General features: G+C 37.1%; 1 protein-coding gene across 1 annotated transcript in view; it reads right to left on the bottom strand.

Moving 5' to 3' along the window:
- Positions 1 to 12,940, bottom strand: part of LOC133644496 (protein strawberry notch homolog 2-like) — a 116,694-nt gene that overhangs the window by 89,060 nt on the left and 14,694 nt on the right. The window contains 1 exon segment of the mRNA XM_062039017.1: positions 9,372 to 9,501. Within this exon segment, the coding sequence (XP_061895001.1) occupies positions 9,372 to 9,501 (130 nt within the window).

Here is a 12,940-nt window from a genome sequence, read left to right as displayed (position 1 = left end):
TATCTTCTTGTTATGTGGCATTCATCCTCCGCTGTTGCCATTTCTAATATAAAGTACTGTAAAGTTCTAACTTATATCTGTCAGTAAACTCGCCAGGAAAGCGCAAAAACATACCGGTCTAGTGAGTTTACATTATTCACCCAAGGAACTTTAGTTATTAGAATTCCGGTCGGACGGTTTTCCCGGGACACATTTCATTTTTTGTTGTTGTTTCCGGATGAGGAGATGCTGCTCCGTTATTGATGTAAGTAAAGTCTGAATGTCATTAAAACAGTTAGCTCCATCTTTTGACACTTCTTACACTTCTTGCATGCTACACCGCTACAACAAAGATGACTGGGAAGGAGAAAACGCAGCCGAAGGTGAGCCACGTAAATAAGACCGCCCACAAAACTGCGAATCCTGAAGAGACTGTCAGAAAGCGGCTTGAGGATGATCTGTAAAACATAATCTATGCAACATTTTGACCAAAAAACCACCATTACATGTTATGTAGACCACAAAGAAGTGTTTTCCATTTAGAAAAAAATAAAATAATAATATGACTCCTTTATTGCGCCCTATAATCCGGTGCGCTTTATACATGAAAAAAGATGGAAAATAGACCAGTGCGCCTTATAAATAATAAATGATAAATGGGTTATACTTGTATAGCGCTTTTCTACCTTCAAGGTACTCAAAGCTACAACATAGGACAGCATTGCATGATGTTTCTGTCAAAATATGACTGTAATATTAGCATTGGAGCTCACATACTGCAGCTGTGGTAACATTTGTGTCCTTCTATTCCAAACTTTAAAGGGGCCCCATCATGCAAAACCAACTTTTCTTACCTATTTGTACATGCTGTTGTGCATTTGGGATCTGCATAAGTCCCGAAAATTTGAAATCAAAGTGTGAGGGCATTGCAGAGATATTTATAAAACAATCTTGCTGTTGAGGGTGTGGGGCTGCGAGGGTTGTGTTGTCACGGATGCGGAGGGAAGAGCAGGAAACGGCAGAAGCAGCAAGCAGGGAAGATGAATATTTATTCCAATAACAAAGGCAAAAGATAAACCTGGAAGCTACGGCAAAGCTCAACAAAGTACGAGCATGAGGGTGGCCGAGTAGCTTGCATAAATTAACATACTTTAGGAATAACAGGGTGGCAAACAAACGTAACTTGTCACGTGAAGCTAGCAATGATCCAGCGACTTGAGCTGGGTATCAACAGAAAATAAAGGTGAGTGATTAAAGGAAGAAACAGGTGAGGACACTAATCACTAAACAGAAACAGTAGTGTCTAATCAGCGCACCTAATCACAAAAAAGTGAACAAGGAAGGAGTACTGAGCACTTAACCTCAAATAATAACCAAAACACAAAACAAGATATGACCGGGGACATCAGTCATTACATTTGTCTTCCTATCTACTACGATGTGCAAAATTGGTGACATCAATAATCGTCAGTGGATTAACCATATATGGTATAAATCTACCCAGACTGCCTTGCGCGTGTCAGCCACTTTTAGTTTATGCGTGCGCATCAGTAGTTTAGACAACAACATTCCCAAGACTCGACTCCAAGAATGAAAAAGCTGTTATTAGACATGTTATGGGTTGTATTACCCAAAACAGAACACTACTCAAACATCCAGTCTCCTCTGAAGCAGTAGGGAGTCCCTGGCTAATTTTTTTGTTTTGCGGCAATGTGCCTTCAGCTCGAAAGAATTTGCTTCCAGTGTGTGCCAAGGAGAGTCCTGCTTCACCCTCAATATTTCACAAGAAGATGGATTTTCCGAAATGCGATGAGTAATAACACCAGGCTAGAAATGTGTAAATGATTGATTTTTATGTGTAGCTAGCTTAGCCTTCTACTGTAAGACAATAGCATCACAGCCCTCTGGCAAGATAAAGAATGATTTTCCTAAAAACTTAATTGGATCAGTGCCTACTCTGTGTTTTGCAATGGGCGTTTAAATTATATAATCTGTTATTACATTCCAATGTAGCTTGTAGCGTACCTTATAGGCTTGACTAGGGATGATACTCGAAACCGGTTTTCCCGGTTGTTCGATAAGAAAAGAACCGAGTTCTCGGACTCGAATCCCTTTTTGAGAACCGGTACCCATTATCTAGACCAGTGGTTCTCAACCTTTTTTCAGTGATGTACCCCCTGTGAAATTGTTTTTAATTCAAGTACCCCCTAATCAGAGCAAAGCATTTTTGGTTGAAAAAAAGAGATAAAGAAGTAAAATACAGCACTATGTCATCAGTTTCTGATTTATTAAATTGTATAACAGTGCAAAATATTGCTCATTTGTTGTGGTCTTTCTTGAACTATTTGGAAAAAAATCTATAAAAATAACTAAAAACTTGTTGAAAAATAAACAGGTGATTCAATTATAAATAAAGATGTCTACACATAGAAGTAATCATCAACTTAAAGTGCCCTCTTTGGGGATTGTAATAGAGATCCATCTGGATTCATGAACTTAATTCTGAACATTTCTTCACAAAAAAAAGAAATCTTTAACATAAATATTTATGGAACATGTCCACAAAAAATCTAGCTGTCAACACTGAATATTGCATTGTTGCATTTCTTTTCACAGCTTTTTTTGACAGACATTTAAAAAAATCTCACGTACCCCTTGGCATACCTTCAAGAACCCCCAGGGGTACGCGTACCCCCATTTGAGAACCACTGATCTAGACCACTATAGTAAAGAAAAAGAGTTGGTTCTTTATTCGAATCCCTCGGAACGAATCCCGTCCCGACCAGAAATGCTCCATATGACATCACAAGAAATGACGTCACGTAGCTCAGTCATTAGGCGCAGATAGCGAAAGCAGGAAAAAAATGGACGGGAAAAAGCGCTCCAAGGTGTAATAAAGTTCAAAACAAAAAAGGTATAATCCAATGAATAACTTTACTGAGAGATTTGAGCAGACTACAAACACATGACGAACACTTTTACGACCAACCGGAAACATAGCAACCAGGCTAGCAACGCACCTCCTTTACGGCAGCTGTCACAACGTTCTTAAGGCAACCGCAGCACATACATATATATATACAACAGATCTCCCTTTTTTAACTTTTGTTTTTCTTTCCTTGTAAACAAAATAAAATCACACTGTATATGTGTTGTCTGTCTAATTATAAATAATGCAGACGAGGCGTGTTGGCTTAGTTCTTGACGTTTACTTTCACAGCGTGCTCATAACCTCATTCTTACGTGACGACATGCAACACTTTTCGGGGCTACCGCGCATGCTCGTCACTCCCGTTGCATGCTGGGTAGTGTAGTTGTTATATTCCCTAGCTCATAACATCTTTCCCCCTATAAAGAAATAATGTTAACTCAATAAAGTGTATTTCTTTTATTAGCTTTAACTTTTCATTTTTTAGCATTGTAACCACATTTGCAAACAACTTTTCTCTTCATAGAATTTTCTTTCAATAAAGAAATAAAGTGCAAAAATGTCAAAGCATCATAACAAACAGTTATGTCAAATAGCAGCAGAAGTGCACTTTTTGGAGAGCTGTATTATTTTCAGTTTTGTGCCCAAGGGACTGATTTTATTTAACACTATATTATTATTTATACACCTATAGTGATCACAGAGACAGGTTGTTTTTGTGTTACTGTATATATTTGTTTTTCTGAAAAATCCCACTTAATATACTTTGGGTAACAACAGTCAATATTTATTTATTTTATTTTATTTTTTTAGGGGGGTAACAGTCAACATTTATTTATTTATTAGATAACATTTTCTTATATAATACAAGTGAGCTTTTGTTAAACCAATTATTGTGTGTTTTTTTCCATATACAACAACCTATCTGGACTCGATAAGAGAATCGATAAGGAATCGGTTCGATAAGAGGATTCGATAATAGGCTCAAACTCGATAATTTCTTATCAAACATCATCCCTAGGCTTGACCCTCTAATTGTTTACAACTCGAAGCAGCCGTGCAGAGTACATAATATAGAATAAAACACATGTAAACGTCCAGAGCCTAAATGCACTTCTTGTGCCAAACACACACTGTCAGAGACAAGCATGACCATTAAAGGAACATACACACAAGTAGGGCTTACAAAAAGCACTTTTGCAACTGTTGGAACTGAACATGAAGGGTAGATCTTGACCAACACAAATCCACTATTGTAGGACCTCTGAGGCTTTTTTAAAACTGCTAAAATATAGAACGATAACTTTCTTCTTGGTAAGCATGGACCAGTATGAGATTCTAACAGTATGATAACCTAAAGCAAACATATCACAGTTTCACAATATTGTCTTATAATTAAAACCCTGAAATGTGTTATTTAGAAATTAATTGAAAAGAAGAGAAAATCCACTTTTCAGTCATTTTTAAATAATATGATATAACGTGATGAAAGCAGAGCATATGTATTTAAAATGGATAACTGAATTATTTGCAAATGAATAAATGATAAAGTGCAGCTCTTAATGCAGTCTATTGTTGCTAAACCTGCAAGGGTCCAGCCTCAGACTGATATTTTTTTTACTTCCCCCCTTCCCCAATGTCACCTTTTTCCCACCTTTTTAAGGAGCGCCTAAGTGAGGCTGATCCGTTGGCGGTCCCGTCTTGTCTCCCTGTAACGTATGTCTGCTCTTAGCGGGATTGTGCCGAAAATGTAATTTCAGTTCTTATGTGTCTTGTACATGTAAGAATGGACAATAAAGCTGATTGATTGATTGATTGATTGATTGATTGATTGATTGATTGAACTCAAAAGTGTGTATTCGATGATTTTTAAATTTACCACCCCAATTGTGACTATTTTAGTGTTAGAGTAAAACATAAAATTGTGCCTGAGTTTCTATTCTTCAAATCATGTGAGCCAGCTTAGCATGCTCTATCTTTCTCAGTAACATGTTAGTATTTGTGTCACTAATCCCAGACACAAAGAAAGGGTAGTTAGTTCATGTGAAGATAGCATTAACTTTATCTTAAATGTAGCTTAGAGCAATTGATTGAGCTCGTAGATGCAAATGTTGGATGATCTTCTTCCTACACCGTGGCTGTCTGTAGTTTTACGATAGTGGCCGTCTGTATTTTTACGGTAGATGAAGTAGTCATTTTAAAAAGAAGGAAAAGTTCTGTGGACCACAAATCATCCTCCTTCATGCCACGGCCTGCAGAGCTGTGCGCAGGGGGAGCCTTCCTGTTACAGCGGTAAGTGACCTGATGGATTTTACTTTCACTTTTGCTTATATCATAATAGGGATGTAACGATTTGGAAAGTTTCATAACATTGCTATCGTGACCAAAATGATCATGGGTACCATTACACTATAAAAGATGGGACCCATGACCTCCCTGCTTGGCACTCAGCATCAAGGGTTGGAATTGGAGGTTAAATCACCAAAATGATTCCCGAGCGTGGCCACCGCTGCTGCTCACTGCTCCCCTCACCTCCCAGGGGGTGGAACAAGGGGATGGGTCAAATGCAGAGGGTAATTTCACCACTCCTAATGTGTGTGTGACTATCAGTGGTACTTTAACTTTTAACTTTAACTTTATTGCGGTATTGTTGAATGTGCTCCAAAAGTACCTATACTCAACATTGAAATCGTTTCAAAGTTTTTATTTTTATTTTTAAACAGACACACAGTTAAAAAACCCTACAATTTTGCATGTTTTGTGTTTATTTGGCTTCACCGATGATATATTAGTTTTAATATTTTATCCATTTTAATCGCCAAGCTTTTATTGTTTTAAATATTGGTTTGTACTATAGTACTTTAGAATTTATTTCAATGAAATGTGCAGTACAAATAAAATGTATTATTATTATTATTATTAGGGACGGGAATCAAAAACCAGTCCAGTGTATCAATTCCTTGGAATCTCTCAATGGTTCTTACTGGTGGAAATTACATCATCATGCACCATGCGTAATGACTTCAGATCACAAAATGTGGGTGGCCGGGCAGAACAAACACTAACATTTCACAAGAAAAGATTGCTACAGCGCTACTTGATAAATTATAAGGCTGCAATTTCATCAAGAGGAGGACACAAAAGCAATATGCTGAAACATTTGAACACACAGCATGCAACAACTATAAATGAAAGTCACCTTTTTGAACCGCTCCGACTTCATCCCAGTCAGCAGTAACGCGAGCACGTCATTTGAATACAATAACTCACCGCCTATTATGCTAGCGCTATTATTTGTTCAAATGAAATTAATGCCTTCTCAATTCGATGAGTATGAGAAGAAAATGATTTTGACTGGCTGCAAGCCGGGCAGTGCTCGGTCCAGTTGACGTCTGCCGCTAGACAAATGTCACAGAGCAGCGACTAAGTTTGTGGTCAAAAGCTTGCATCCATTTGCTACAGTAGTAGATACTCCTAATTTTCGGTAGGTGAATGTTCAATCGTAGTCAGAGAAAAGTTGCATGTTTTCCTCCCACCAGATTTTCTCTCAATCATTATACAAGTTAAACAAAAAAATATGAATATTGTGTACAAGTCCATTCATGTCAGCAGTTAACTTCAAATGTGAAACTAATATATTAACTCATTACATGGAAAGTGAAGTATGTCAAGTCTTTATTTTGATGATATTGGCTTTACACTTTTTGAAACCCCAAGAGATTTTCATTTCAAGGTGTTAATGAACTGTAAGCCACAATCATCAAAATTATAACCAATAAAGGCGTGACATATCTCACGTTGCATGCAATAAAATCACATGTTACAAAATGTTACATTCTTGTGTAATTTCTACATTATTTATTTTGTGGAATTCTAAAGAAGAATATGTATTTATTACATTTATTTTTTTAAATGTACCTTTTTATTCTTCTATGCTACGTATGTGACCTCGTAGTAGGCTTTGTAAGTTCATGTTACCTCGAAACTCAACAACGTTGAGGCTAATCCACCTTTTCTTTGGTTTTTTTTCCAAATAAAAATCGATAAGAGAACCGTTAAGGGAGCAAATCGTTTAGCAAAATCGAAAGTGGAATTAGAACTGGAAAAATCGTATCAATTCCCATCCTTGATTATTATTATCTATTATTTCTGGCAGGCGTTCTGTCCATCGCACCGTAAAAACACCTCAGTCTCATAAAGAACGATCATCCTGTCCGAAGGAAGCACAGCTTGTAGGGTCAATGTGCACAATTTAATTGCTTAACTGCTCAGACAGCAATGAGTTTATATAAGTTTAGCATGGGGTATGTCGTTTCTTATTGGGGAAAGATACTATTGTTTCTTGTGTTCATGTGTGCAGTTATTAATCACGTTTTACCGTGGTTATCAATAATACCGCTTATTGTTAGATCCCTATACCAAACGAATGGGATGGTAGGAAGGAAAATGTTAGTGGTTTTAAAACAGTCATGCTTTAAAACTGCGGGTTTAAAATTGGTAACTGCCCCATGCCTACTTCATGGTTATATTGTTTAGAATTAAGAAGACAGAGGAAAAAAACAACCCTTATAAAATACTTGTTTAGACAGGCAATTGATAAAAAGAGCAGCCAGCCTGTAGTTCTTTGTGTTTCAATAATGACCCTCAATCAGCTTAGTCCAAAATGCCTTCAGATTGGAAACTTGCTTGTCTGTGTGCCGCTAATTGACGAGTTGTAAGAAACTGGTGGCACAAAAATGCAGGGAATAGATCAAATAAATTAATCAATGTTGCCGTTAACGCACTTTTTGTGTCTTTTTACGCATTGAAATCAGAAAGGACATACATTTCCAGAGTCTGCGCGTCCCCTGGTCGTGGATTTTTTTATTTTTTTACCGACCCTGAAACCCAAAACTCGGGTTTGCTTGTTTTTTTTATCGATTATCGCTTTCCGCCGGTGTTTTGTTTTGTTTATATTTGCCGGTGTTGTGCCAAAATGTGCTTGCCTGCCAAAAATGTATTTCCTTCACGGGAGCGTGCACAGCTCGCAAAACCTGCATTTCTTCGCTTTGTCTGTCCACAGCGGATTACTAGGTGTAAGACAAACACTTTATCTTTGTGGTTATTGTAACGCTACGTGTTTGACATTATTTAAGCCTTTATCGTGTCCGGAAAATGACAAGTTTGCCGTTTCTGTGGTATTAATGAGATTTAAAGGACTGTTGTTAGTCCGATGTTGATGTGATAAAACCCTTTTTCTTGTTTGGAAGATACATACAATTGTAACTGTTATTTCTTCCTGCACATAATACATATCTATAAAGTGTTTGGATGTATTCATTTATGTAAAATTGTCATTAAATGTAATATTGCCTGACAAAAAGTGATTCAACGTAATATTTTGATATTTACACATCGCATATTTGACTACAATACCCTATGAGCATTACATATATCAAAATGTAGTACCTACTGTACTGTTTACTTGTTGAAATACCCTTTACAAAGCAAAAATCTACCCAAACAACCACTTTGCTGCTGTCAAAAATGTATTTCAAGTAATATTTTGATACTGACACATCTTATCTCTGCATATTTTACTAGAATACCCTTATGGGCATTACATATATATATACCTACTGTACTGTTTACTTGTTGAAATACCCTTCGAATAAATGTTTTTGTTTGGGTAGTTTTTAGCTTTGTAAAGGGTATTTCAACAAGTAAACAGTAGAATATTTACTTGATTTTGATATATGTAATGCTCATAAGGGTATATTTTAGTCAAATATGCAGAGATGAGATGTGTCAGTGGTCCTCGTCAGCCAGAGAACTTTGATTTTGGGGCGGCAGCGATAAAGTTTAGATCCATGAAGGAAGAAGAAAGTGAATGAATGTTTATAACTGAATACATTTACATATGCAGAAAAGTAACGTTTATGACAACCTTTTTCCAAAACAATATAGAATGTGAGATATAACAGGATAATGCATACAGTACATTTATCATTTGATTTCAAATCGGTTACAAAAAAGTGGGACACCAAAAATTTACTGTGGGACCCCATTTTTATGACTTGATGGGATTTTTGGGACCCCATTTTGAAAATTCCTAGCGCCAACACTGTTAATGGTTAGTCTTGTCCTCAGCCAGAAGTTTAAAAAGAACATACAACTGGTTCACAACTTGCTTTTTTAAACTAATTTTCAGTTTGAGGACAAAATTCAGAGAATTATTTCTGTAGGCCTGTGAATCAAAGTGCAGAAGAATGTTTAATTGAAGTGCTGCAGTGATGACATGCGTGGACATGCGTGGGGCAGGCAGCACTATGGCTGTCTAGATAACACAAGGCTTTAATCAGCGGGCTCTAAGGTACATTAGGTAAGGTGAATACACATGGAGGAAGCCAGGATCAAAGGACAAGATCACTTCATCTGATAAGCCAAGAAGACATTTCTAAAATTCTGAGTTTTAGTCACAGACCTGGGGGAAATCGCCATTCCTGGGGAGATTGAGGCAGGAGAAATCCATGTCTGAGAATGCAGAGTATATGTCAATCGGGACATCCGGCGAAGTGGCGGTGGTAGCGCTGCTGCTGTTCAAGTGGTATTGCCTGAAGGAGAGAGGTAGGGTTTAGTTTTCCAATTATGTTGTACATTCAGGGCTATTTCTGAATGGTGGTGTGGAACAGCTTAAGAAAAAAATCTACCTGTTTTGCTACAAGGACCATCATTCACCTCTATTGTTCTTTCAACCTGATACGCTACAGCAAACAACCATTAACCCAAGCAAATGAAATTGTACCTTGCATGAGTGTAGTTAATTTTATCATTACTAAGACAACTGAACGAACACACCCTGGACCAAAGCAAATCTTTGTTCAGGTTGAACTGTGTGCGTTCCCACTTTGCTGGTCTACCAATCACGTGCCAGGGCTTAGGCTCAGAGGAACCGCGCTACGGTCAAAGCTATTTGCAGCATTTGTCTACCGTGTCCTCAAAGAGGGGTCAGAGATCATAGCAACACTACAGTGCATCGCAAAAAAAGGTCAAAAGCTATTGCTGGAATTATCAAACATCATTGTTTTACATGAGCTCTTTCAAAATAAAATTGAAAAAAAAACAAAAAAAACTTTCATGATGTTGGGACATTTGATCCAGCAAATGTCCTTGTGTGATTTTGCAATCAAAAGGAAACATTTTTCCAGACTGGAAATCCCCTTTTTTGCCCTGAAGCCATCACATGACACACAATGTGAGAGTGATATTAGTGCATCAGAGGGTCCCTGGCAACTCAGCCTCGGCTGCTTTCCGATAGCATAAGATTGATTTACAATTATATCCAAGTACTTCATCGTCTGTAGTTGCACAAAAAGCACCTGTTCTTCGTCGTCACAAGTTCACAAGTGCCTGCTTAAGATCACCTGGTCGGCGAAGCTTGTACAAACTTTGACACATCAAAATGAATGAATGATCTTTATTGTCATTGTGCATGTACAGGTACAGGTCCAACGGAATTTAGATTGCTTCCCTGAGGTGCTTTGCATTTTTTTTAAAAAGAAGAAACCACAGAATATACAAAAACAACACAATATACACAATATGCAATATACAATGTGGCTTAAGACCACTCTAGGAGGTAATGTAAAAGAAAACGAGACAGTAAAAAGTATAAAGTGACTAGAGAGGAGTAATGCTGAATCCCAGTGTGCTAAGGGGGTGGGAGTCAGCATTTCCTACCTCCTATGCTGTGCAGGCTTTTTATTGTGGATTAATTGTGTGAATAAATATGATAAATATTGTCCAGTTGGCATGTAATCGCTGATTGCACAGTCCCGGATCGTGATTGACCGGTGGCTTCCTCATGTTGCACGTGAGGGAGTTTTTTTTTTTTTTTTTTTTTTTACAATTTAGCTGCGTTTAGTGCAGTTATGGCCCGGGGGTAGAAACTAGAAAATGATCAGACATGTTAAACCAGTTTTGTTAGGTGTTGAGTAAGTACAGCACAACCTACAAAGTCCAACCTATCCATTCTAGGAAGAAGTTGATGACGATTAATTAGTTCCAAGCTGAGACTGTTTTCATTGTAAAAACGTTGTTTTAACTGTTTACATTGCATACTTCTCAAATTTTCTTTCAGTCAAGACAATATTTTTGATATACCCGATGGAATTTTTACCTTTCCTTACATGGTTACATTGCAGCTGTCATAATATCATAAAATACATTAACCGCTCTAATATTTAACCAAATTAGGCAAAGTAGAGGAACAGCTGTAGGGCTGGGTGATATGTCTAAGAAAACTGTATGACTATATAAGTGTTTTGTAGTAGTCTATATCAATAATTATTGATATTTTGTGTGACTAATCTAAAGTAAGGACCAGGATATATTAAATGCAAACATTTCTATTTAACTGTAATCTTTGTATAATTATATAAATCAATCAATCAAAGTGTATTTATATAGCCCTTAATCACAAGTGTCTCAAAGGGCTGCACAAGCCACAACGACATCCTCGGCTCAGATCCCACATCAGGGAAAGAAAAAACTCAACCCAATGGGATACAATGAGAAACCTTGGAGGGGACCGCAGATGTGCAGATTATAGCCTCAGTTATCGAGGCAGAAAATAAATGAAATGTCGATACAACCACGGAAAGCACTCAATGTAAACAGAGTTCTAAAACCTCATTGAACACATAATAATAACCTCTACTAATTAAGGTGCAAAAAAAGGAATATGTAAGAAATGCTTAATAACATTTAACAAAACAGTTCAAAAGTGTGAAAATGTAAATATAGACAAACCTGAGAAGAACTATTTTTCTGCAGGTTTAGTGCCTAGAGCAGGGGTAGGGACCCTATGGCTCTCGAGCCAGATGTGGCTCTCTTGATGACTGCATCTGGCTCTCAGATAAATCTTAGCTGACATTGCTTAACACGATAAGTAATGAATAATTCCGCTGGTAATCACAGTGTTAAAAATAACATTCAAAATATAAAACATTCTCATGCATTCTTATACATCCATCCGTTTTCTACCGCACCTGTTCAAGAAGTCGTAAAGGTAAGAAGTATTTTATTTATTATTGGTTAGCTTCAGAATAACATCCATCCATCCATGGATGGGTGGATAGCTTCAGAATAACAATGCTATTAAAAAGAATAAGAGACTTATTATACTCTAAACATGTTGGTCTTACTTATAAATGCACGCATTTAGTTGTATTCAGTGTTAAAAAATAATGATATGGCTCTCACGGATATATATTTTAAAATATTTGGCTTTCATGGCTCTCTCAGCCAAAAAGGTTCCCGACCCCTGGCCTAGAAGTTACAGTTTAGGTTGGTTTGGTATTATTACTTGATGGGCACGAGTGCCTTGCATATTGTATTTTACAGACCACATAAATCAGAATACAGTCCATTTAAAATAATCCAAAAAACTGCTATACTGTCGAGGTGAATGTTCCTGTTTTATCGACAATCTCTCCGCTCTCTGCAGCACTCATTTTCAGTTTCCCTTCTCACTTTATGCAAATAATAAACCGTGAGAAAAACAAGATGGCGCAACCAAACTTGATACTGGTATTGGCTGTTATAGAGTGTCACGCTCACTGATCACTTCCTGTCATGCTCGGTTACCAGGGAGTGAATGCCTTTGATAATGCAACACATTTTGTTTTGCAACTTCCGGTATCTTCTGACAGAGAAGAAAAAAATATGCGGATATGATGCCATCATGTAATTTATAATTCAATATTCTAATAAAAAGGCTGGATAAACGTTATCCATACATTTAAAGACAAATATTTGTGTTGTGCTTTTTCTCATTACATGATGTGTTTAGCTCTAATTTTCCATTTTTTATGCGTCTTTATGGTGCTGAAAACACCCACATTTCCTGGGTGGTCCACGTGTAATCAAATGGACTCCTCCACTTGACTTAATCATAAATTTATAAATAAATAAATTAAATGATAAATGGGTTATACTTGTATAGCGCTTTTCTACCTTCAAGGTACACAAAGCACTTTGACAGTATTTCCA

This window comes from Entelurus aequoreus, linkage group LG27 (assembly GCF_033978785.1).
Source record: "Entelurus aequoreus isolate RoL-2023_Sb linkage group LG27, RoL_Eaeq_v1.1, whole genome shotgun sequence".
NCBI classification, from domain to species: Eukaryota; Metazoa; Chordata; class Actinopteri; order Syngnathiformes; family Syngnathidae; genus Entelurus; species Entelurus aequoreus.
The sequence above is the reverse complement of the archived record's forward strand: the minus strand, read 5'-3'. Positions and strand labels throughout refer to the sequence as shown.